This window comes from Oxyura jamaicensis, chromosome 19 (genome assembly GCF_011077185.1).
Source record: "Oxyura jamaicensis isolate SHBP4307 breed ruddy duck chromosome 19, BPBGC_Ojam_1.0, whole genome shotgun sequence".
In the NCBI taxonomy this organism is placed as follows: domain Eukaryota; kingdom Metazoa; phylum Chordata; class Aves; order Anseriformes; family Anatidae; genus Oxyura; species Oxyura jamaicensis.
This window is the reverse complement of record NC_048911.1, coordinates 7,918,262-7,941,116: the sequence shown is the minus strand read 5'-3', so window position 1 is coordinate 7,941,116 and position 22,855 is coordinate 7,918,262. Positions and strand designations below refer to the sequence as shown.

General features: G+C 59.8%; 6 protein-coding genes across 6 annotated transcripts in view; 2 read left to right on the top strand and 4 right to left on the bottom strand.

The window, feature by feature from the left end:
* The window catches only part of VPS53 (VPS53 subunit of GARP complex), a 62,085-nt gene extending 60,374 nt beyond the window's left edge, over positions 1 to 1,711 (bottom strand). Inside the window, exons 1-2 of the mRNA XM_035342803.1 lie at positions 1,566 to 1,711; positions 42 to 122 (exon numbers count right to left, since the gene is read on the bottom strand). Of these exons, the coding sequence (XP_035198694.1) occupies positions 42 to 122; positions 1,566 to 1,649 (165 nt within the window). The 5' untranslated portion in view covers positions 1,650 to 1,711. The remainder of the gene's footprint in view (positions 1 to 41; positions 123 to 1,565) is intronic.
* A 51-nt stretch (positions 1,712 to 1,762) lies between these two features.
* Positions 1,763 to 5,701, top strand: TLCD3A (TLC domain containing 3A). The gene is made up of 5 exons (XM_035342814.1): positions 1,763 to 1,959; positions 2,109 to 2,192; positions 4,081 to 4,294; positions 4,809 to 4,904; positions 5,216 to 5,701. Exons 1-5 carry the CDS (start codon positions 1,838 to 1,840, stop codon positions 5,483 to 5,485), a joined length of 786 nt encoding a protein of 261 aa, XP_035198705.1. The 5' UTR covers positions 1,763 to 1,837; the 3' UTR covers positions 5,486 to 5,701.
* Positions 5,702 to 7,414: 1,713 nt separating this feature from the next.
* On the bottom strand, positions 7,415 to 10,952 carry GEMIN4 (gem nuclear organelle associated protein 4). Its single transcript, XM_035342802.1, has 2 exons — positions 10,818 to 10,952; positions 7,415 to 10,730 (listed from the first exon to the last, which is right to left on the bottom strand). Exons 1-2 carry the CDS (start codon positions 10,825 to 10,827, stop codon positions 7,549 to 7,551), a joined length of 3,192 nt encoding a protein of 1,063 aa, XP_035198693.1. The 5' UTR covers positions 10,828 to 10,952; the 3' UTR covers positions 7,415 to 7,548.
* Positions 10,953 to 11,058: 106 nt separating this feature from the next.
* Positions 11,059 to 15,635, bottom strand: GLOD4 (glyoxalase domain containing 4). The gene is made up of 9 exons (XM_035342812.1): positions 15,507 to 15,635; positions 15,229 to 15,278; positions 14,362 to 14,482; positions 14,091 to 14,235; positions 13,750 to 13,886; positions 13,370 to 13,456; positions 13,030 to 13,143; positions 12,857 to 12,943; positions 11,059 to 12,246 (listed from the first exon to the last, which is right to left on the bottom strand). The coding sequence occupies exons 1-9, from the start codon at positions 15,594 to 15,596 to the stop codon at positions 12,181 to 12,183; spliced, it is 897 nt and encodes a 298-aa protein (XP_035198703.1). The 5' UTR covers positions 15,597 to 15,635; the 3' UTR covers positions 11,059 to 12,180.
* Positions 15,636 to 15,647: 12 nt separating this feature from the next.
* MRM3 (mitochondrial rRNA methyltransferase 3) lies at positions 15,648 to 17,675 on the top strand (the record flags this gene model as incomplete). The annotated part of the gene is made up of 5 exons (XM_035343439.1): positions 15,648 to 15,688; positions 15,727 to 15,897; positions 15,976 to 16,220; positions 16,630 to 16,797; positions 16,962 to 17,675. Coding segments are annotated over 5 exons (1,191 nt in total), but the record flags the coding sequence as incomplete, so codon positions are not given.
* Positions 17,676 to 19,593: 1,918 nt separating this feature from the next.
* Positions 19,594 to 22,855, bottom strand: part of NXN (nucleoredoxin) — a 54,188-nt gene continuing 50,926 nt past the window's right edge. Inside the window, exon 8 of the mRNA XM_035342811.1 lies at positions 19,594 to 20,795. Coding sequence (XP_035198702.1) covers positions 20,613 to 20,795 — 183 coding nt within the window. The 3' untranslated portion in view covers positions 19,594 to 20,612. The remainder of the gene's footprint in view (positions 20,796 to 22,855) is intronic.

The following is a 22,855-nucleotide window of genomic DNA, read 5'->3' as shown; positions in this document are numbered from 1 at the left end:
ACTATCAGGTTACTCCTTGCAGGGAGGAGAGCACTACTTACTTGCTCGGTGGGAAAGAGAGTGTTGATGTACTCCACAGCGTTGAAATCTGCTCTGTCAAGGGGATCTTGGCTGGGAAATACCTGAGGAGAGAGAGGGAAAAGATACAATCAACAACATAAAATACAAAAAATACAACCAACTTTAGTTTCTGTAGCTTTACATCGTATCTGCTACTTCTAGTTACCTCAGCACCCACTTCAGGTTGTGTTCAGCAGCGTTCTAACAAGCCTGCACAAACGGCAGTCAGGCCTCTCCCCCCTGTAAGGTCTCCCGAGATCTCCGACCTCCCAAAATTCCTGGGGCTATCAGCCTGGGTAAACACAGACACCATACGTGCGTGCTTCCACGCAGAGCCCAGGCACAATCAGCCCTGCGCAAGGAATTCCCGAGACACACGAGCCGTTAATTATGCATCCCAAACCATTCTGAGCTTTGCAGTTGTCTGGAAATGATGACCCCTGCTGAGGCCTTGCCCTTATCTTCGCTTGGGCTTTGCGAGGCCCCATGGCGAGAGGCAGAGGATTTGCTTTTCACAGCCACGTAATACGAAACACGATGAGTTAAGAAGTGTTTGGACAAGTTCTCTGGAGACTTGGGGTTTGCCACTCGCACATGAAAGAGGGGGAAAGAAATAGAATCGGTTGGATGATTCCTCCTACCCGTGGGAAAGGGAAGAGAGCAACTGTGGCGCAGACAGATCTGTCTTCAGAAGTAGCTCAAACGATGCAAATACAGCTGGCAGGCTTTGCTTTTTGTCCCTGCAGACTGAAACCCGCTGGGTCCCCTTCTCTGGTTCCACATTTATTCCATATTTATACAGCCATCAGCTCTGCTTTCTGTGGTCAAAACCACACCAAGCAAGCACAGCAGCCCCCACATCACACTGCAGCAGCACCTCCACACGTCACCCCAGTCACAAGGCCCTCACAAAACCCTGCTTTAACTGGGCACACACATCGTTCACCTTTCTCCACCCTTCCCAGAGTAAAAGCAGTGGTTGTGTCAGAGTGTTTAAACGGGAGCAACTTCGCCTTGGTACAGGCCTCTTCAGCAGCTTCCACCTACAGGCAGAGCTTCACAGGCACCCGCCCAGCTCCACAGTCACCTCCAGCATGCGATGAGTAAGACCTCCACCAGACATCTCCATCACCAGGAGCTGTCACACACTGGAGCCAAGGGGAGGACAGAGCCGCAGTGCCACCTGCCCCACCACTCCACAGCAGCATTACAGCCCACTCTCGCCCAGCCACAAGCCCGTACAGCCCTGTATGTCCGAGCCAGCCCCTCCTGTGGGCACAGCACCACCAAGCAAACCGCCACCGCGGGGCCTGAAGGGGCCTGAAGGGGCCTGAAGGGGCCTGAAGGGGCCTGAAGGGGCCTGAAGGGGCCAAGGAAGCCCCCAGAAACCTGGCAGGGGCGACACGAGCCTGTCAGGAACCGCCTCTCAACGCGCAGGCAGCCGCACCGACCGTGCCCTGCGCTGCTCCCAGGCCCCACCAGCCCCGTCCCGTCCCCCCCCCCACCTGCTCGATCGCGGCCTGCACGGCGGGCGCCAGCTCCAGCGCCGCCTCCAGCCCGGCCGCCAGCTCGGGCTCGTCCTCCTCCATGGCGGCCCGCCGCTTCCGGGCCGCGCGGCATGCCGGGAAACGGGAGGACCGAGGGGAGGAGGGGGGCGGGGCTTACCGGAGGGAGGGCGGGGCTTACCGGAGGAGTGGGGGCGTGGTCTGCGGTGGGCGGGGCTTCGCGGCGCGCCCCGGCGGGCGGTGGCGGCGGCGGTGGCGGCGGCGCGGGCCCCATGTGGCGGACGCTCGCCCTCGCCTCCGCCTTCTTCCCGGGGCTCTTCGCCCTCTGCAGCCGGGCGCTGCGCTGGGCGGCCCCGGCATGGAGCATCCGAGACCGCGTCCTGCTCAGCGGCAGGTACGGGGCCGGGGGGAGGAAGGCGAGCCCCGGTACTGGCGGTGGTTGGTGGTGCCCGGCCCGGTCCGGTCCGGTCCGGTCCCATCGGGGCCTGGCGAGCGCCGTGCGCGGCTCTGAGCCGCCTCCGCCTTCCTCTTTGCTGCTTGCAGGCTGGTGTCGACGGTCCAAGCCACGATGGCGACGGTGTCGGGGCTCACGGTGGTGCTTAGCTGCGGGGACGTGGTGCGAGACAGGTAACGGGGGGGCACCGGGGGGCGGCACGGGGGGGCTCCCCGTTATTGGGAACGGGGGGTGGACGGAGAGGGGCAGCCCCGCAGGCCCTGGAGCAGAAATCCCTGGTGTTGCTCGGGGAGCAGCCCTGGCCCTTCTGGGGTTCGCGGCAGCTGCCCTGTGAGGAGCCCCGAGCAGAGCGACCCAGGGCAGGAGGCTCGAAGCCAGAGCTGAGAGCAGCAGAGAAAGCAGAGGTACAGAGAACGTAGCCGTGCCGAGGCGGTGGGCGAGCACTGGGTCAGATTTCGGCTCTTTGCGGTGTAAATCAGCGCAAAGGCTGGCGGTGAGAGCACCTGCACGGAGCCCGGCCGCCAGGTACCTGCGTGAGCATCCTCCTGCCCACAGAGCACCGAGGGCTGCGCGGGGCCGTGAGCAGCCCCGGGTCCCTGCGGTGCCTCGGGCACACGGGTGCGAAAGGTCTCGTCTCACTGCAGCGGGATCCCAGTGAGTTGGACCTCAACCCTCCCAAACCCGCCGGGTGGTCAGGGGAACCATCCCAGCCCTGCGGCGAGGAAGGCGGCTGCCAGCAGCCCCCGCGCTCAGGGCCAGCGGCTCGGTGCGAAGACGTGGCCAGAGCCCCGGATTTTCCTTGAATCTGGGGGAACCGCAGCACAGCGCTCAGCGGGGAAGGTCCCGGAGAAAGACAGCAAGACAGAGAGCCAGGAAGCACCACAAGGGCTGCAATAAAACCTGCCAATTTATTTACATAGGCAGACAAAGCATTGCACTGCTGGCACTAATTACCCTCTGAAGCCCTGGGCGAGTTGTACCAACAACATCCCCCTCCCCGCGATATCCCCACATTTTGGATATCTTCCTGGCTGAAGTAGGAACACACACACGGAAATTTTTCTTGAGGCAGCAGGAGAGCGAGAGCGGATTTATTCGGGCCCCGAGCTACGTTTCTGCGAGCAGCGGTGCTTTCCCTGCCCCTGCAGCTCCGCGCGGTGCTTTTCGAGGAGCCCGGTCCCCGTGCCGAGCTGGGGTTACTGCAGCCGCGTTGTGCAACCGGGATTCCAACATACTTTGGGAACAGGCATCTGCGTGCAATTATTTCCCAACAGGCAAACGTCTCTCAGGGATTTATTGCCTGAATTAAACATCTTGCACTTCACTCTCTCCAGTCCGGGCCAGGCACCTCCAGTTAACTCTGAGGTCTCCAGCTGCGTTCGGACGCTAACCCGGGCTGGGCAGCCGACAGGAGGGGCACGCAGAAGGCACCCAGTCTCAGCGTTTTATGCCCACCAGGTGTTGGCTCCGGATGTCCCGGGGGGGCACTGCGTGCTGCAGGGCTGGCAGATGAGCCCTTGATGCGGGGAGGTGCCGTGCACCTGCCCTGCGCAGCTCTCCAGCCCTGGCACACACCTGCCTGCCCGGCTAATCGCCGTGTGTTTGTGCTTGGCCCTGCGGCGCCTGGCACGGCGAGCCACGAACGGGGCAGTGCCGAGGAAGCGTCCTTGGGGAAAGAGGGTGCTGGGCCCCCAAATACTGCAGGGAACGGTCACGTTTCTGCGGACCAGACTCGGAGCGGCGCTGGGTCCCCGAGCCCCCGGGTTCCTCGGGAGATGGGGATCTCTGTCACTCGTCGCTGTGGCTTTCCTGCCTGACACAAGGCTGATTGCACGGCCCTACCAGAAACCTGAAGTCACCGCCTGGATAAACACGTTGCTTTGAGAGCACCGCTTGCCTGCTGCCTTCAGGAATTACCCGTCGCTCCCCCTTCACGCCAAGTAGCACGGGTGCAGGAACACAACCACCTCATTTACTAGCAGATGGGCCCGGGGGTGCCGTCGGGGCGTGCTCTGCCTCGACTCCCCCTCGCCACAGCTCCGTGTGCTGCTCCCTCCCCAGGCACTGGCTGGCCGTGGAGTACATCTGGGTCCTCGTTCCCTACATGACCTACGACATCTACGTCATGTACCTCTGCCACTGGCACAAGAGCCAGGAGAAGGGCAGAGCGGAGAAGAAGCACTCGCTGGCCAGCGTGTGGAGCTTCCTGCTGCAGGAGCGGCTCATGGTGACCCACCACCTCTTCATCCTCATCGTGCTCACCCCCGTCGCCCAGGTAAGGGCTGTGAACGCAGCCCCGCGGGGGTGTCCCTGGGTGTCACCGCGGATGGTTGCATCACAGCGGGTCCGTCCCTTGCCCAACGAGCCTCATTCCCTGTGTCACCATCTGCAGCAGCTCCTTCCCTCCTGTCCCCAGCTGTCCCTGCCCTGGAGCACGGGGCATGAAGCACAGCTGGGTGTCACCGCATCCTGCCCCTTGCTCCCAGACAGGGCAGCGTCCTGCTCGCACCCTGAAAGCTTCCTGCAGAGGAGGGTGCCCACCTGCCCCAGAAGGGAGACGCCTCAGCACTTGCTCAGTGCTTTTCTCCCGTCTCAGACCGACCTGCAGAGGGTCTCCGCTCACAGAGTTACTTGGCTGGCCTCGCATTCAGCACCCGTGCAGCCAAGGCTGTGTCTGGCAAAGCATCGCTCCCTGGCAGGAGCCCTGAACCCAGGGAGATGCTCGGTGTTAGCTGCTGGGCTGTCAGCTGGGCCCTGAGCACAGCCCTCACCGCTGTCTTCATTTGCAGCACTTCAGGGGAGAGCTGGGGGATTTCTTCGTGGGCTGCATCTTCACGGCAGAGCTGAGCACGCCTTTTGTATCCCTGGGCAAAATCCTCATGCAGGTACACGAGGGGGGGACGGGGCTCATCGCAGCCGTTCTGCTGTGCCTCAGGGCCGGGCTCACCGGCTGGATGGGCCCCTGCTGCCCACTGCTCGTCCCCTGCTCCCCTCCGCAGCACCTGGGTGTAGGGGGCTGCATTTGGAGCCCCCTCCACTCCCCCTCACCCAGCTCCTGGCCTGCAGGGCTGCGGGGCAGGACCAGCTCCTGCTGCTGCTGCTGCATCTCCATGCTCCGAGCGTGGCCATCACCTGGGGAGCACGGGAGTGCTGCTTCCACAGCCCTCACCTGCGCTCTTCCTTCTTCCTTCCCCAGCTCAAGATGCAGGACACGCTCCTGCACAAGGTGAACGGGATCCTCATCCTGGTGACTTTCTTCCTCTGCCGCATTCTCCTCTTCCCCTTCATGTACGCGGCCTACGCCAGGCAGGCGGGGATCCCGGTGTACCTGGTGCCTTTCCGCATCCCCCTGCACTGCAACATCGCCAACGCCTCCCTCCTCGCCCCACAGCTCTACTGGTTCGGGCTCATCTGCCGCAAGGCCGCCCGACTCTACGGCCGCTCGCCCGCCGAGAAGAGCAGGTAATGGCCGGCAGAGGCAGCCGAGCACGGGGGCTGGAGAAGGGTTTGTGTGTGTGTGTGCGTGTCCCCGGCTCTTCTGCCTCCACGGCCAGCGCTGCAGGGAGCGGAGCGGGGGCAGAGCAGCAGAAGCATCCACACCGCGAGTCTCCACCGCCGTGCCAGGCGGCGCCGGCCGCAGCCGGGGGGACTTTCTGGGGGAAATTTCCTCCCACGTTGCTCCTGCGCCTGGCGTCCTCCCGCCCGCAGGGGCCAGCGAGGAGGAGCTCTGCCCCAAGCACGACATTCCTTCTGGGCGCTGTGGCACCAAACGAACGGTTACGCGAGAGGGGCTGGTTACAAATCCCCCCCCTTTCTGGGGACTGACGCCAGCACAGAGCGAGGCGCGGCGCGAGGGAGCCTGCAGAGCAGCAGCGTAGGCGATGCTGGAGCGCGCCCAGCCCCACGCAGCAGCGCTGGGGCCGGGGGGAGCCGCGTCCTGTCCCTGCTGCTGCTCAGAGCCACTCCTCCAGCTCCGGTTTACAGCCTCCAGCAGGGAGCAGAGCCGTGGTTCTGCACAGCCCGTTCCCACTCTTCACCGATGTTGCCCTTAAGCTACAGCTGCAGCCAGCCTCCCACACGCACCTCCCTGATGCTGGGCTCAGACTTCGGGCTCCCCTCATACCCCCACAGGGGCTTCTCACTGCAGCTCCAGGACATCTGGGTGGCTCCCGTGTCCCCAGCAGGGCTGGAGGGTGAAGTTGACACCAGGATCCTAAAGTGGTTGCTCCTCACCCCTGCGCACCCCCAGCTGACACCAGCAGCACCCCGTGGGTGCCAGTACAGCCTGAGCTCAGGGTGCAGGGTCCACCCCCCCTGCCCCATCCTGTCCCTCCACAAAAGGAGGCCTGCCAGAAGCAGGGAAGGAACTGGTCAGTGCAAGAGGAACCAGGAACACCAGAGCAGGGTGCTGAGCTGTGTCCTTGATTGGTTCAGCTCGTTTCCACCTTCAGTCCCCATGGAAATAGGGAAAGGCTTCCCTGCTCGCCCTGCACCATGGCTGCAGCGTGGGGTTAACAAGCCCAGCAGCTGCCCTCCCTTCCCTGGACACGGGGCAAGCCAACGCAGCCCGCTCCTCCCTGCAGCCTCCCGCACACGCCTGGGGTTCCCTCTGCTGCAGGGCAGCTGAGAGACCGGCGGCCGCTCTGTGCCTTTCATTCCATCTAGAAGCTAAAAAGGAGGGCTGGAAAGGGCTGGCACGGGGAGACCCGTTCCTTAGGGGTAGCAGGTCTTGTCCTGGCCGTGGCTGCACAGGCTGGGAGGAAGACGAGGGGGCCTTTCCCAGCACAGTCAGTTATCGCAGAACCACTACTGTCACGTTAACTATCGAGATGTTATAATCCGCTTGCTGCCCATTACAAATATTTGTATCTTGCTGGTTTTATTACAAGTAACGTGCCTTACCTGAAGACAAAAAGGCCGATCAGGCATCTCAGTTTGCACTAACACCGCCCTGTTTACTACTGCACCAACACTGCCCTGTTTACTATTGCACCTATTGGAAGAGACCAATAAATAAAGATTTCTTTCCTTAGCGCCTTCTCCCCCACGTGCCATTCATTGCTGGGTGGGGAGGCACCAAGGCCTCTCGTGTCTCGACTCCCTGTCGTGGTACCTCCTGCCAGAGGTACCTGCCGGTCCCGCAGAGCGCTCGCCCGACTCGCTTTCCCCCCTCCGGCTGCATTACGGCAACCTGCCCGCGACGAGGAGAGGGCTGGCGGCAGGGGAGCCGCAGGGAAATGATTTCCCTGACGCCAGAGGCTGCGAGGCGCGGGACTGGCAGCAGTTGTGTTCGCAGCTATTCACACTGGGGAAAAAAAAAAAGCTGCTCCCAGCCATCTTCACATGGCCCCTTCACTGCTTAGGTTAGGAGAGAACACAGCAGGGGGGAAATAAGTTCGAAAGAGAAAAATAGACAAGGTTTATTACAGATCTTACAGCTTTCCACATAGCAGCTCCCCTGCGGCAGGGCCAATGCTCTCCCCTGTTGCCCTCGTTAGCTCCTCGTGCTGCCCCGACCAAGCCGGCTGCCTAAGCTCCCAGCTTGCTGAGCTTCTGCAGGAGGGTGCTGTGCAGCTCCTCGTCGCCGACGTTGTCCGTGATGGACTCCAGGAAGTGCCTCTCGTTGGCTCTCCGCAGCACGTTGCTGGGGGACTTGTCGGCGGAGCTGAACGCCTCGTACTGCGAGAGGATCTCCAACGCCACCACCACCAGCGGCTCGCTGCACCCGCTGTCCGGCGGCAGCATGGCGGCGACGTGCAGGAGGTGGCAGAACATCTGGATGCAGACAAAGGACACCTCCTCCGCGGGGCTCCCGTCCGCAGGGGGCTGCGAGGGCGACCCCGCAGTGCTCTTGATGGAGCTCAGCAGGTCCGTGAGGCTGCCGCAGTACAGCTGGACCACGTGGAGCCAGGCGTCTGCCGGCAGCCAGGTGGAACAGCTGGAGCTGCAGAGGAGCTGGAAGCCCCGCAGGAAGAGCACGGAGAGCTGGAGGTAGCAGGCAAACGGCCGGAGGTTGAGCAGGGGCATGTACTGCACGTACTCCAGCGTGTAGGGCACGTGCAACACTTGCCTCTCCAGCAGGTTCGTGACCACGTGCACGAGCCTCTTCCATTCGCTGTGGCTGCACCAAGGCAGGACCTGTATGAGGGCCACCAGGAAGCCTTTGCTGAAGAGATTCACCTCTTCAGGGTTGTCCACGTTGACCGTGAGGAGCGTCAGCATCGTTTCCCTGAGCTCTGTGGACACGCAGCAACACTCCATCCACGCCAGGAGCCCGCTGCCCGGCCCATAGGCTGGCAAAGACCGGGACGTCCACTCGTCCTCGGGGAGCTTGCAGATCTCAAACAGCGTGGCTGGGACTTCGTTCTTGAAGTGGTCTCCGTAAAACTTCTTCAGACGGAGGCCGACGGTCCAGTCCAGTGACGCCACCTTCCTGTGAAGCCACGCCAGCGACTGGACCCACACCTCCGCAGAGGGAGCAGCTTCTGGTCTTACCGCCTCACAGAGCTGGCCAAGGGTGCTCAGCACCAGGTCTTTGGTCTCCAGTGAAGGGAAGGGCTGGCCCCTGGGCTGACGCCAGTACTTTGTGTAGCCATCTAGGAGCTTGCAGAGGCTGAGGAGAAGCGGGAACGGGTGGCAGGACTCGATCCAGTCTTCTTCTGGATAGGACTGTATCCCCAAAACTTTACTGAGGATCTGCAGGCTCAGCTCTGTTTGAGCACAGTCTGATTTCAAATAGGGAAGGACAAAGGCTTTGGTCACCTCTGCAGGTGACACAAGTGGAGCAGCTGAGCTTGGCTGCATGAGAAAGGCCAGAAACTCAAGGAACTGCTCCTTCTCCCTTGCAGCAGAAAGCTTCTCCCATACTGCCTCCTTCAGGCACCGCACCACCAGGCTGCGTGGCCTGCCTGGATCTTCGGGCGTCTCCAGGAAGCTCAGCGCTGGGAGGGAGCAGAGGATTTGCGCAAGGAACTGGTGTGATCCTAGGTTGACAACAGCAAGACTACAAACCTGCTTGATGGTGGCCTCAGGGTACAGCAGAGTGAGCCTGGCCACAGAAGCCACAGCCCTGGAAAGGCCTTCGTCAGACACACTCTTCGTGATCTGGTTGAAAGTCACATTGAGATCCTCCTGGAACCCCTCCACAACCACCTGCAAGTTCAGGGACAGACCTGGTCCCCCCCAAGATGCCAGGACGCCCGAGATCACCTGGTTTTTGTCAGTCAGTGAAAGCTCACTGTAACATTCCACGATGGCTTTGGTTACTTGCATCTGCATCTCTCGGGCATCCCTGTCGTGGTAGGATTTGGCAAAGTTCACCAGAGTCTGCAGCAGTTTCAGAACTAGCTCTGGTTTCTGGAAGAGCTCTTTGTTTTTCACAAGGCACTCAACCCAGCCCTTTGAAAAGACCCAGGTCTCTTCAGAAGCAAAAACGGAGCACATCTCCACGTGCCGGTGCAGCTTTTGCTCGATGATTGTCATGGCAACTGCAGACACAAGGCTGGTGTCTGAATCCTTGCTCTTCTGGCTGGTGCTGATCTTGACAAAGTCCTCGATGGTCTGTAGCAGCTCGAACGCTTTGTGCATCTCATCCTTACTCAGGCCTCCAGTCTCGGAGAAGCAAACCAGGTTCTTCCTGAAGGTGGTAAGAGCGTTGAGGAGCAGGTAGCTCTCGTAGCAGGGATCCTCCGAGCTGTTCAGGATGCCCTGCAGCTCCTCTCCCCAGGCACGCAGCAAGCTGCAGAGAAAGTCCAAACCCACAAAGAGTTCCTCACGCGAGAGCCTGGCCATGGACGAGAAGCTCACGCTTCTCTCAGCCTCCTTCACCTTTTCATCCAGCGCCCTGTGGTGGTACTGGCTTTCAGCGTCGCTGCTCCAGAGGCTGACCACCGAGCCGACCTTGTCCAGGTACTCTGTGACAGGGAGGGGGCTGCCCTCTGCTGCCAGCTCGCTGAACGCCGACAGCAGCTCCACCAGGTTGGCCAAGGCGTAGCACCTCATGCGGGGCTGGGCGATGCTCCTGTAGGTTTCTTTTAGCCCCTCTACCAGGACCATGAGCAGGCTGGTGGCAGCAGGAGAGCCGCTCGGAGAGCCGGGGTCACCCTTGAACCTCTTTGGGGGCTGAAGGCCATCGTCCGGAGAGGACTCACCCCCGTGCTGATGCACGAGGGCGCTGAACGTAGAGACGGTTCTGTCTTCCTGCCCCTCCTCGTGTCTCATCATCTCCCACCACACGTCCAGCAAGAACCTGATGTCCGACTGGGAAGTCTCACTTGCGACGTACTGCACCAAGCGCTCCAGCTCGTTCTGGCGCACGCCGTGGGGCAGCGCCAGCAGCAGCTGCACAAAATGCCGGGGCTCGCCGAGGGCCTTGACCAGCTCGAACAGGACGGTGTGGTTAACGTCGGGGATCATCCTTCCCACCGAGAAAAACGCATCTTCCCTCCACTCCTGGTCCAGCGAGGCGGCAGGGGGAGCAGGCAGCAGCACCTTGGCCCAGACGACGGCCACAGCCTCCTTCTTCCAGAGGCTGCCCTGCGGCGGGGAAGGGCAGCAGGCGCCGATCTCCTTCAGGGCGTCGGTGATGGGGGGCCCCACGAGGGGCCACTCGCCTTTGCGCAGCTCGCTCAGCGCCCGCGGCTGGACGAGCCTGGAGGCCAGCAGGAAGGCGCCGTGCAGGATGGCCATCTCCTCGCACACGCCCCAGGGCTCTGCGGAGACACGCGGCGCATCGTTAACCGAGCCCCCCGGCACCCCCGGGACCCCCCCCCCCGGGACCCCGAGCCCCCCGCTCCCACCTGGCTCCATGGCGGCGGCACCGCGGGCGGCCAGCGCTGCGCGCTCCGAGGCCGGTGCAGGCGGCCCCCCCCCGGCGGCTGCCGGCCCGCAGCGGCTCCTGGCGGCGGGGAGGAGGCGCTGCCCGCTCCCCCCCCTCCCCCAACAGGGATTTTGCTTTGCCTCAAGGCGTCGAGGCCGAATTTAAGGGAAATCTGCCCAAAAAGGGCTTGGCGGGGGGCTGGAAGGACAGGAGGCGCGCCCTCGTCACGAATCACCTTTATTCATGTAAAGGCCGACTGCACAGATCAGGCTCAGCCCGGTCAGTCCGTGATTCAGTCAACTGCATCAAAAAGGTAAACCCAAATCACATCGAGGGCTTGCCTCCCCCCCCCTGTAAACTCAGCACATTCGCTACAGGCACCGACATGTCTCTGATTGCTCACGCTGTTGATTTTGCCTGCTTTTTCTGGGAAACTGAAGGCTTTCTCCAAGAAAGGTTAAAAACCAGGCAGCACACCCGACACGCACCGTGTGGGTAATCACCCCCCGCACCCCCTGTTCTTGTTCCACTAGCAGAAGCCAAGTGATTTCATTCTGATAAAATAACCCTTGCACTGTTATTTCCGAGGGTAATTCCACATCAAAGCTAATTACAAAACCATTGTACACTTATTTCGAGCTGCCTGCTGGTTACACGCCCGGCACCTGAGACGCGACGCGTGCTGACGTACGCAGGAGCCCAGAGCATCCTCGTGCAGCACGGTCCCAGTGGGATCCACCACAGGCTTCTTGAGCGAACACCTCACCTTGAAAGCTGGGAAACACCTTGGCATGGAGCTGCCGTTTGTTCCAGACCAGCAGAGCCGCATGTTTTAGCGAGATGACGACTGTGCTCTCAGGGAGGCGTTCGCTCCGACAGCCGAAGTGCTCGAGTGGTCCACGAGCAGCCCCTCCCCTCACCTGGCACCTCACCACCAAAGCGGGGCCTTTGCACTGGCCGCCTGAAAGTCTCTGCCCTAAACCACAAGTTCGGACAGCTGAAGCCCATTAATTACAGAACTGGATATTCTAATTAATCTAGCAAGCTCTTTTTCACGTATAATCACACTAGGAATACATAAGGTTCTCCTGATGGCTCCAGTTTGGAAGCCACATGCCCAGCCTATCCTTAATTTTCACCCACGTATGAAGGGGCACACGACATTGCTTGAAAGGAGAGAGCAGCAAGGAGAGATACAAGCTTAAAACAAACAAACAAAAATGATGGGACAATACTGCGCCCTCCCACTGGAAGGGGCAATGCAACACGTCACAGATGATTGGCATTTTGCTCAGACAAAAACCAAGGCACGAGTGACCAGCCAGTCCTGCCTCTTTCTCCAGCTAAGCAGACGCCTTCTTCTTCTTTTGCGCAGCAAACCACGAGTCACTCTTGTCTGCTTCCATGGCCTGCACAAAGAAAAGCACGAACACGTTCAGAACTGCAGCTGAGTCAGCCAAACGCCTGGCTGCCCACACTCGGTCCTACAAAACCGGATCGATTGTGAGAAACCCTCTAATCCAGGGGAAAGCTGTTCTGATGGAGAAACTATTTTGTATATATAGCAATGAAAACGGGCACTGAAAACCAACGTTCTCTGCCGCTGCAAAACCAGATGGTTTGGTAATACAGCAATAAAACAGGAAGAGTTTCAACATCTTCCCACAGAGCTCATGGTCTATACCACAGCCCCTCAGCGGGGTGCTCGTCTGCACTGACGTTACTGCCACAATTCACAACTCATTTTCTGTAATAACGTGCAGACGAGTGCTGCTGGCAAGTCCAACAGACACACCACCGCCAGCTGCCCTGAGAGCAAGGCTGCAAACTAGCCGTGACGCTGAAGTGAACGTTAAAAATTGATTTGTTTTCCTTGGGACAGCAGCCTGAGCTAAACCACTATATCGCTTGCTTCTCATAAAACTCCAGGTGAAGCTAAAAGGAGCCTGTGTGGAAGGAAAACCAGATTCTACGGGTGTCTATAATCAGGATGAAAACAAACGTCCGTCTATTACTTACATCATCTAACAGTTTGTCACCATTAGGATCCACCTTGGACAGATCTCTAAACGCTTCGTCTCCCACGAAACAGATTTCATGGCCATCCTAAACCAAATTTGACAGCAGGTCAGGTAGAAAACTGGGAGAGTGAAATTCGAATTGAGTTTATTATTATTTCCAGTACTACTCACAGGATCAGCCAGAATAATCACTTGCACTGTAGCTTTGCCGGGTGTGTCCAAGCTAACCAGAGGTGTTAAAATTTTCTGATTCTCCTTTTTCATCAGTGCTTCGATGTTTGGCAGCTTAAACAGAAAACAAACACCAGCCCCAGTCAGATGAAGCTCACATGCACTCAGGTTGTTCTCATGGGCAGTTTCCTGTTACATGCAACTTAATTGCATTCCCACCAGAGATACAAACCAGTATCTGTTCAGTTTGGGAACCCCTGAGATACTTGGCTAATACCAGAACTTTATCTCCCACTAGTGGGCTGGATGACACCAAGAGTAAGGGAGGTGTGATTACTACCTCTTCCTTGGCACAGGAAAAGGCAATCCGCCCAAACGCTGTCCCGTGATCCACTGCTCCTCCAACGGTCTTCAGCTCCAGCTTACACTGCAAGAAAACAAGAAAGCCTAACGTGCACGGCCTCCAGCTTTGTGCTGTGGCAGACAATTTCAACATTGCCCACCCAAGTATTTCCCAATGAGACAGAATTACCAGAGCAAACCCTAGCTTTTAGCTACAAAATGCAGTTAGGAGCCCCCATGATTTAATTTCAGTGCAAAGAGTTAAGCTCACAGTTGCTTATATCTAGAGATTTTTTACTTTAAGACTTTGTTCTCACAGAATGAGAGACTCCTGTGACACAGAACTTTTAAAGAATTGGAAAGCTTTCCAGGACTAACCTGGTTATCCGCGTAGCCTAGCAAGGCCCTTTGTTTTTCCTCATCCTTCTCATATATTTTCATCCCAAGCAAATCAGACCAGTAGTTAATGGACTTATGCAGATCAGAGACGCCCAAGGTTACCTTCAGCACAGGATCTGTAAGATTGCAATAACCGAGGATTAGTTAAAAAATACATCAGTTTTAAGTTTGCAATTTTACATTCTTGAGAAGAAAAGTAACAGAGAAATAATAAAAACATATTCCTGTTTCATAAAATGCCAGAGACAAGTGCAAAGCCAGTTCTAATACCCCACTCACAAGTCTCTTTAAAACACAAAGAGCAAGTATGTACACTTCACCTTGCTTTAGCTGTTCCTTGTCTTCCAGGTAGAACTTGTAACCCCCGGGGGCTTCAGTTTCAAAGACACCAGCTGTGACTTCCTTGAGGGGCCACCCCATCTCCTTCGCGTTGCTCACAGCCTGGCTGGACACAAGGGTTATGCCCTGCCAAGAACAGAACAGACATGCACAATTCCCTGGAACAACAATGGCCGAGAAGCCACTTTCCCAGCCGCACTAACACTGTGCCTTCCCGTCACGCGTATCCGTGGGGAGAAGTTTGGCACTTACCAAAAAGTCATTGCCAAGGCGATATTCTCCAATACCGTAGTTGTAAGTCAATTCTGCAACAAAGTGATTGTCTTCTGGCCCGTAGCCCACCATTGTTTTGCTCCATTTTCCATCATAAGGGCTAGAACATCCACATTTATTTTTAGTGAAAATGAGAAATAAGCACCGAAAGTTGCAAGCGTTAATGCTTCAACAAAAACGTGCATTTCTAGAACAAAGGCACAGCCAATGTGGCGTCCCCCCGTTAAGCGAGCAGGAGGTGATGCTCTGAAGAGTTCTTGGGGCTGCTCACGGTGACCCCGCAGCACACATCGGACACCCTCCCACCCTGCAGAGTCGTGCCCTTGGGCTGTCGCTCCTGATCGGGTGGCGGAGCCAATTCTACCTGCTAACACCTCACCTGCAGCTCGTCAGCTGGAAGGACACGAGCAGCTCCTTGGCGTGGAGCAGGACAAGAAAGCTGCCGGTGACAGGCTGAGAGAGGACTGGCATCCATGGGAAGGGGGCTGACAGAAGCCTGGGGGGCTGCCAGGGCGGATTTTTCACTCAAGCCTTGTGTGTATAAGGCAGTAGATAACAGTATAATTCTGAGGGGAAGCTGAGGAACAACTTTACGATGTAGGGTCAGTGTTGGATTACAGACGTGTGGGCGGTGCCACCGCTCAGTTTGCACTCTGAATTCATAACGTGGCAATATTCGTGTTCCAACGTATACCCCACATCCACCCACAAAGCAGCACTGCCCATTCCACGGGAATATTCTAAAAACCCCTCAACAACACGAAAACCACCGGCACACGCCCGGCCACGACCGACGGCGGCTTCACGAGAAACAACACCTCAGCGCAGGGGACGCGCGGCGCTCACCCGTTGCAGCTAGCCTTACAGCCCTCCGAGAACTCCTCGTGCCTCAGAACCTGCCGGGGAGGAAACAAAACGGTTACGTTAAAAACACGCCCCGGAGAAAACGAGCTAAGGAGAAAAGGCGGCTCTGCGCGGGGGGGGCGGGAGGGCGGGCGCCGGCTTCCCCTCAGGGGCCGCTCCCGTCAGGGGCCGCTCCCGTCAGGGGCCGCTCGCGCTTCCCGCCCTCGGGGGCCGCTCGCGCGCGCTTCCCGCCCGCGGTGCCGCGCGCCCCCCGCGCTCACGCTCATGCCCAGCAGCTGGCGGTAGAAGCGCGCGCTGCGCGGGCGGTCGCCCACTTTGAAGACGAAGTGCAGCGCCCGCCGCGCGCCCATGGCCCCCCGCCGTCCCCGCGCGATGACGTCACGGCGCAGCGCTGACAGGAGGGAGGCGGCGCCGCAAGATGGCGGCGCTGGGGCTGGGCCGGGCGGTGGCGGTGGCGGCGGGGCCCGGCGGGGCGGCGAGGGGGAGGCGCTGGGTGCGGGCGCTGAGGCGGAGCCCCGCGAGGGTCCTGGCGCCGCGGCAGGAGCCGGCTGAGGAGCGGCAGAGCCCCGTGGGGCCGCCGGCTGTGGAGCGGAGCTCGGCCGGGGCGGGGCTGTGGTACGAGAAGGCGGCGCCCGGCGACAAGAGGCTGGGGTGAGGCGCGGCCCGCGGGCACCGGGGTCCCCGCCGCCTTCCTCCCGTCACGGTTTTCTCCCCCTCCCCTATCCCCAGGAAAGTGGTGACCGTCGCCAAGTCGCGGAGCTTTCGGGACCGGCACGGGAAGGTGCTGCTGGAGGGGCTGCGGCTCGTCAGGGACGCGCTGGAGGCCGGGGCCGTGCCGCAGAGTTTGTTCTTCAGCGCGGCCGGGCACCTGAGGGAGCTGCCCGAGGAGCGGCTAAAGCGAGCCAGCCTGGTGAAGGTGAAGTTTGAGGAGATTAAGAGCTGGTCTGACCTGGTGACGCCGCAGGGGGTTATAGGTGAGTTGCCTCAGGAACCGTCGCAACAGCGGGCGAAGGGAAACGTGTTCTGCACTTAATAAGGGGATGATGGCTATCGCTGCACTAGCAGCTCCTAGGCAGGCTGGCACCGTGTCAAGGATGGCATAATTTGAGAGCGCTCTTCTTTTTGGCCTGCTGTGATAACTGGGAAAGTGGCTGCTAGTCATTGGGGGTGCTAATGCTCATTTTTAATAGCACGGTGCTCAAGCTCCGCTGGGAAATGGTTCTCACTGCGAAGTGACAAACTGCTCACAAACCTCCTTTAAGCAGCATTTTTCCTAAGGCTTTCTCTAGCTCATCTTCAGGGAAACCTGGGTCAGCTAAGACAGAGACAGTCCTCTCCTTGGAATGTATTACTCAGAAACTCCTCATCACTTTGTCTCCTCAGGGATCTTTTCCAAGCCTGACCCTGCCAAGATGTCTTACCCCGCTGCCCAGCTCGCCAGCTCCGTGCCAGTGGTCCTCATCTGCGACAACATCCGGGATCCAGGAAACCTGGGCACTGTTCTGAGGACTGCAGCCGGAGCGGGGTGTGAAAAAGTGCTGCTCACCAAAGGTAAGAGCCTTTCTCTGGGGGAAAAAAAAGCTTAGTTTGACAAATCTGGGGTAGGACAGGTGCTTAAAGATGTTGTTCCATGGAGTTTGTGAGCAGCGTCCAGCAGTTACTGAGTCTTTGTCAGAGCTGCTGCACTGTCACTGTTTTCCTCTCCTCTGTCTCAGGGTGTGTGGATCCGTGGGAGCCAAAGGTGCTTCGTGCAGGCATGGGAGCTCACTTTCGCATTCCCATCATTGCCAACCTGGACTGGGAATCTGTCCCCAGCAACCTCCCTGCCGGCGTCCAGGTCTGCGTGGCCGACCACAAAGACCCGGGTGCTCAGGCTGAGGCAGAGCCCGTGTCGCAGGGAGCTGGCAGGCCTGGCTCCACTTCTGGCAACCTGAAGGCTCCTGTAAAATCCAAACCCAAGGCTGCTCCTGCTGAACGTGAGGACGGGGAGGGAACGGCGGGTGGCTGCGCCCCAGAGCTCGCCGCGCAGTATTACTACGAGAGCTGGGTCCGGGCTCCAGCGGCGGTAGTGGTTGGCGGAGAGACCCACGGCCTGAGCCCGGACGCGCTTCACCTCGCAGCCAGCACGGGCGGGAAGAGACTGGTCATCCCCATGGTGCCTGGCGTGGACAGCCTCAACTCCGCCGTGGCTGCTGCCATCGTGCTGTTTGAAGGGAGGAGGCAGCTGCTGCAGGGGCACAAGCAGGAAGAGGAAAGGCAGAAGTTCCCTGTAGGAGGCTGAACCGCTGAGACCTGGGTGCTGAAGCAGCATCTTATCCCTTTGGCACTCCCCAGAGGAGTTAATAAAATAGCAGCTTGGTCTGTTTGGTTTGTAATAAATGAGTAAATTATGTAAATAAAGAGCAGTGGCAGAGGTGGAGCCAGCCCCACTTGCTCCATGCGAGTGCAAGTGAAACGTGAGCAGATCTGGGGCCCCAGCTTACCTGTCTGTGTGCTGAGGGTGGGATGAGAGCTTGCCCTGTGCCTCCCCAGGGTGGCAGAGGGGTTAGAGCTGTGCTCACACCAGCCCCACACAGCTCCATCGGTGCCAGGATACCGCTCCTCCCACAGCCTCTGCGCCGTGCCCACCGGCGCTCCTGCGCTGCTTGTCAGGGGGCAGCAGGGCTGGCTGCAGGTGGTGTTTTGGGGTCAGGAAGGCTGCGTGGTGGCCACGAGAGCGGGTCCTGCCCATGCTTACACAAAGCCCGTGCCCTAACTGGTGCCAGGAGCCGCACGCCAAGCCCGGGGCTGGCTGCAGGGTGTCCAAGCTCTGTCACTCGTGCCCGTGCCGCTGCCGGGAGGTGGCAGTGTCTGGCCCCACGCAGCCGGTGCGCCGCTCTGCAGCTGGGCCTCAGCGCAGATGAATTATAAATGAGGGACGGGAAGGGTGGGAAGAGGGAGCTGCGGGCACTGCTGCTCGCTGTGAACATCCGTCAGAGGGGAACGAGGGTCAGGGCGCTGGGAGGGAGCCCCAGTGACCCCCTCTCGGATGCAGGAGCAGGGGCTCCCACCTGGGCTGCACAGTACTCAGCTCCTCGGCTGTGCGCTGATGGACGGCTCCTGTGGCAGCGCTGGCTGCCACCTGCCTTGCTGTGCTTTTAAAACCTCTGCCCTGGCTGTGAGCTGCACAATGAGCTGCTCACTGCCAGCCCGCTGGCTCTGCTGGCTCCCGTTTCCCGTTACCACACTGAAATCATCGATGGTGTCTGCTCAGGAGACCCGCAGAGATTCAGCCTCTTCCATGCCTGAACCCTGGTAGCTGGGGGGCTGAGCAGGCATTAGCTCAAGACTGAAACTCCTCCAGCCAACCACTTTTATCCCCAGAGACCAGTTCCAGCTCTTCCCATCAAACTGACCCCAAATGACCCAGTTCTCAGGCAGAAAATCGCTGCTTCGCTCCACTTCCAGCAGCTACCAGAGCGGCTGGGGCATCGCCGCCGATCTGCGCTCATGGCCTCTCAGGGAGCCCGAACCACAATCTCCAGAGGGGAGCGAGCACCGATTCTCCCTGTCCAAAAAAATCAGCCGCCGCTGTACGACCCAACAGCACAGGCACCGCGGTCCTGCTTCCAGCCCCACTCCAATTGTCTTTCAAACCACAAACACATCGAGGTTGCCCCCAGAGCAGCACGCAGACAGCGCTAGGTGGCAGTGGGGTCTGGAGGCGGTTCCGTTGTGCGCAGCGTGAGCCGAGGCAGAAATCGCTCGGCACGCTCCCTTAACCCTGATGTGGACGGCAACTCACTGCAGCTCCCAGCTCGGCCCCACCGTTGTGCTCACACCGGTTCCTGCCCGCGGCTCGGCCCCACGCGGCCTCCCTGAGCTCACCCTGCGCCACCAGGGGCTGCCGCTTCCCGAGTGTCTCCCGAGTTAATCACCGCGTTAATCACCGCCGAACGCAAGACCCTGGAACGTGCAGAACACAGCATGGCTTATCCGATCGCTGCCCTTCCGCGCCGCCTGCTTTTCCCAGCTCCTGCCAGGGTGGGTTGCTGCAAGGGGGATAAAAGGGGAGAGGCTGTCAGCCCGCCACCGCTGACAAACGAGCTGAAAGGAAACGCGGTGGCTCGCACAACACCCGCTATTCAGCGCGGCTCCAGGACACCGCCCTGCCGCAGGACACCAATGGAAGCGGGCGTGGGGGGCCAGGCAGGCGCGGCGAGGCTGCGTCCCCCTCCCCGTGCCTCTGAACCAACAACCCCCGGGGGGCACAGAGGAGCCCCCGGCCTCGAGTGAAGGCCGGGTCCTTTGTGCGGGGCATCCCGCCCTCACCCCGACAGCAGGACGCGGCAATCGGCACCTCGGAGGTCTCGGTTATGAGCTCGGTTTTATTACAAAGTTCCAATCACCATGTACAGTTTTTACAATGTCACTTTTCAGGGGCTTGGCTGTGCTGCTAGGGACTGGGGAAGGATTTTTTTTTGGTGTTTTTTTATTTTTTCTTACTTTTTTTTTTTTTTTTTAAAAGAACAGCACCATTAATGTCGGGTTTGGGACACACCTACGAAAAAAACAGCTCAATCAACTAACATAGAGGGGCGGACAATTCCTACCAGAGAGAAGGAGCGAGAGGGAGCGGGGACAGGGAGAACACAAAGGTGAGACCACGGGGAGGCAAGGGCAGCCTGGTGGGGTTCCCCCTCCTGGCTCAGAGCAGGAGGGGGACATCCGTGTGCCACGGAGGGGGGGATTTCCCCCCCGACGTGCGTGGCCAACGCTTCGTAAGGCTGTCGGTGTGCGGGGCGGGAGGTGGGAAAACTACCCAGGAAGTTCTCACCCCGAGGAGGAAAAGCTCGGCTGCGCTGCGGTCTTTCAGAGGTTGTCAGCAGTTAAGACTTTGTCTTGGCCTCGTCAGGGCACTGTTACTTGAGTGGGAAGGAAAAGGGGGGCAAGGGACAATTTCCTTATTGCTTCCTTAAAGTAATTTAGTCAGCAGAGATTGTAGGAAAGGAAAGAAGTGGGAGAAGGAGAAGAGAAGAGCCCCGAGAACCCCATCCACTGCCTGATGCGTATGTTGGGAAGAACACCATGCAAAAAAAGATTTGCCTGCTAGCTAGTGCCGTGTATAAAATAAGGGTACGGTAACAGTTCTGGCCTGGTTATTAGAGAATATATCACCATGAAGCACAAGCGAAGTCTCCAAACGCCAACGACTCCCTGCTGAAAGTGCATCTCAAGGAGTTTGCTTAGGAGAAGGATTCACTGCGTAAAACAAGGCACCACAAGAAGGTTGGATACTGGGTCGGGCGTGAGAACACGCTGGAGAATCCATGAGCGGCGGAAGAGAGACCTAGTTTTAAATAACGTCTGTTGGCGCAGAACCCCCCTTAGATGGGCTCGGGTTTTAGCTTGTCTGCTAGAAAGTCGCTGACGAAGGCTTCCACGATCTCCGGCGTGATCTCCTCCACATCCATCACGTACTTGGCCCTGGCCGACATGTCCAGGATGGTGAGCAGGGGCGCGGCCTCGGGCAGGTTGGTGTAATCCCGCAGGGAGTCGGTCATGTCGTCCTGGAGGGCAAAACGAGAGGAAGAGAGGAGCCATCAGCAGAGCCAGGACAACCACGAGGCGCTCCTCGCGCCCAGCGCTGTTTCTCGCCCCTCTCTGGCCCCTTTCCTCCCCTCCTTCAGGCACCAGCACCCCCAGGCACCCCCTCACCCTCAGCACCCCGATGGCTGCCGGGCCCCTGAGTCCAGAGGAGCCAGGGGACACCGCAGCCCCTGCCTCACCCCTCCCAGCAGCCCACCAGCGTGCACAGGGGGCAAATCAGAAAACGGGGACAACACAAAAGTGCTGGGTTTGAGCCAACAGCGGGCCTCCAAAGGCTGACCCCTGGGGTCTGAGGGCACAAAGGATGGAGCACACCTGAGCAACGCGCTCAGCACCGGCTGCCTTCGCTGCGGCCACACAAATTGCAGCTCCGGGTGAAGGGGAAAAACTCATTTGTCACCTCCTGGGCTGTGCCAGCGCGGGGGCAATTTGTCTCCCGCAGCTGGCACTGGCCACAGCAGGGAGACACAGGGCTGAACCCAGAACGCCTGGCATTCGGAACCGGGCACTTCTCCGAGCTGTTTTCCAGTGGCAGCAATGGAAATAAGTGAATCCAGAGGCAGCTGGTGGCTCTGCAGCGCGAGGCGGTGGCCGGCAGGGTGGTTCCTATCGCGCCTCCCCTTCTACTGCAGGGGTTTCTGGCGCAGGACCACGTGGCGGGGAAGGGACAGCAGGGCCGGGCCTGGGACCTCGGTGCTGGGGCACTCAACCGCCCCCCGATGCTTCCCACCTCTGGGGCCAGCCCGGAGCCGAGGTGTTGGGACGCCTCGCCCTTTATGTGATCGCTGCAAAGCGACTGAAACGTTTTAATCAATGCAAAACCAGCCCAGAAGGCGCCGGGAGAGGAATGGGAGGCGCCTGCTCCAGCCGTGGCCGGGCTGCTTTGTGCACTGGGGCCGGCAGAGACCCGGGGCCAGCAGCCAGGGCCATTGAGGTGACGGATGAATGGGACGTGCCGGATGCTCCCCATTCTTCGTCCCCGCTGCCGCAGGGACATCGGGAGCCGCATGAATAGCAGCAATGTTTCAGCTGCAGCCGGCGAGCAGAAGGAAAACGCTTCGCAGGCTCTTGGGGGTGGGGGGCAGGTCCCGGACCCTCCCAAAGCAGCCTTCCCAACAAGGGGCTTATTCAGGGGCACGGGGCCGAGCTGGGACGCTCAGAGACCCGTCACGGGAGCAGGAACGCCCGGGTGGAAGGGGCCGAAGGGGCTGTGGGCGGCAGCGGTGGGGGCTCACCTCGTGGGGGGGAGCCTGGGTGCGGCGTCGCAGCCCCTTTGTGCACCGGGCGGCTGCGGGGACACTGCGCACACTGCGGCAGTGACGTGAGCGGAGGCCGGCCGTGCGTGGCAGGCGAGCAGGCGCACAGCAGCTCAGTGGCTCCCACCTGCCTGGGTGCCGCAGGAGGGGAGCCGGGAGCTTTCTAGAGCCTTGCACAAAGCCCTTCTAGTTCTCAAGCCTGCAGCCGGGCAAAGGGCCGCACAGGAGACAAGAGCATCCCGTTCCCCTGAAGGCCAGCGGCAGACCCCCGGCTCCAAGCACGCTGCATGCACGTCATGACCACCAACCCAGCTGCCAGCAGCGTGGCGGCTCAGCACACTCCTCGTTCCACACGGGGACAGGCCCAAGAGGAGGGAGCACTGCCACAAAACACCCAGCACCACGGCAGCCAAGCCCCAGGGCTTGCAGTTCTGTTCTCCAGGCAGCCCCTGGCTGTCCCCACAGGCAGTTTTGTCTGGTATCACGCACAGAAACCAGCCCAGCCCATGGGATCGGGGCTGCCTCCCGCTGCAGCCCATCCTCCGCTGGAAGCAGGCAGGCACCAGCACGCCGCAGGATGCCCAAAGCAGCCACAGGCCAGGCTCCCCCACAGCCAGGGGCCACCCCATCAGCCAGGCGAGTGCACCCCGAGGTCCCTCCTTCTCCTCACCGGCCAGCCGGGATGAGGAAACCCCTCTCCAGCCACCCGGGAGGGCTCTGCCCTAGCAGCCTCTCCCCCTCCAGGCAGCCCGGGCTGGCCTGGC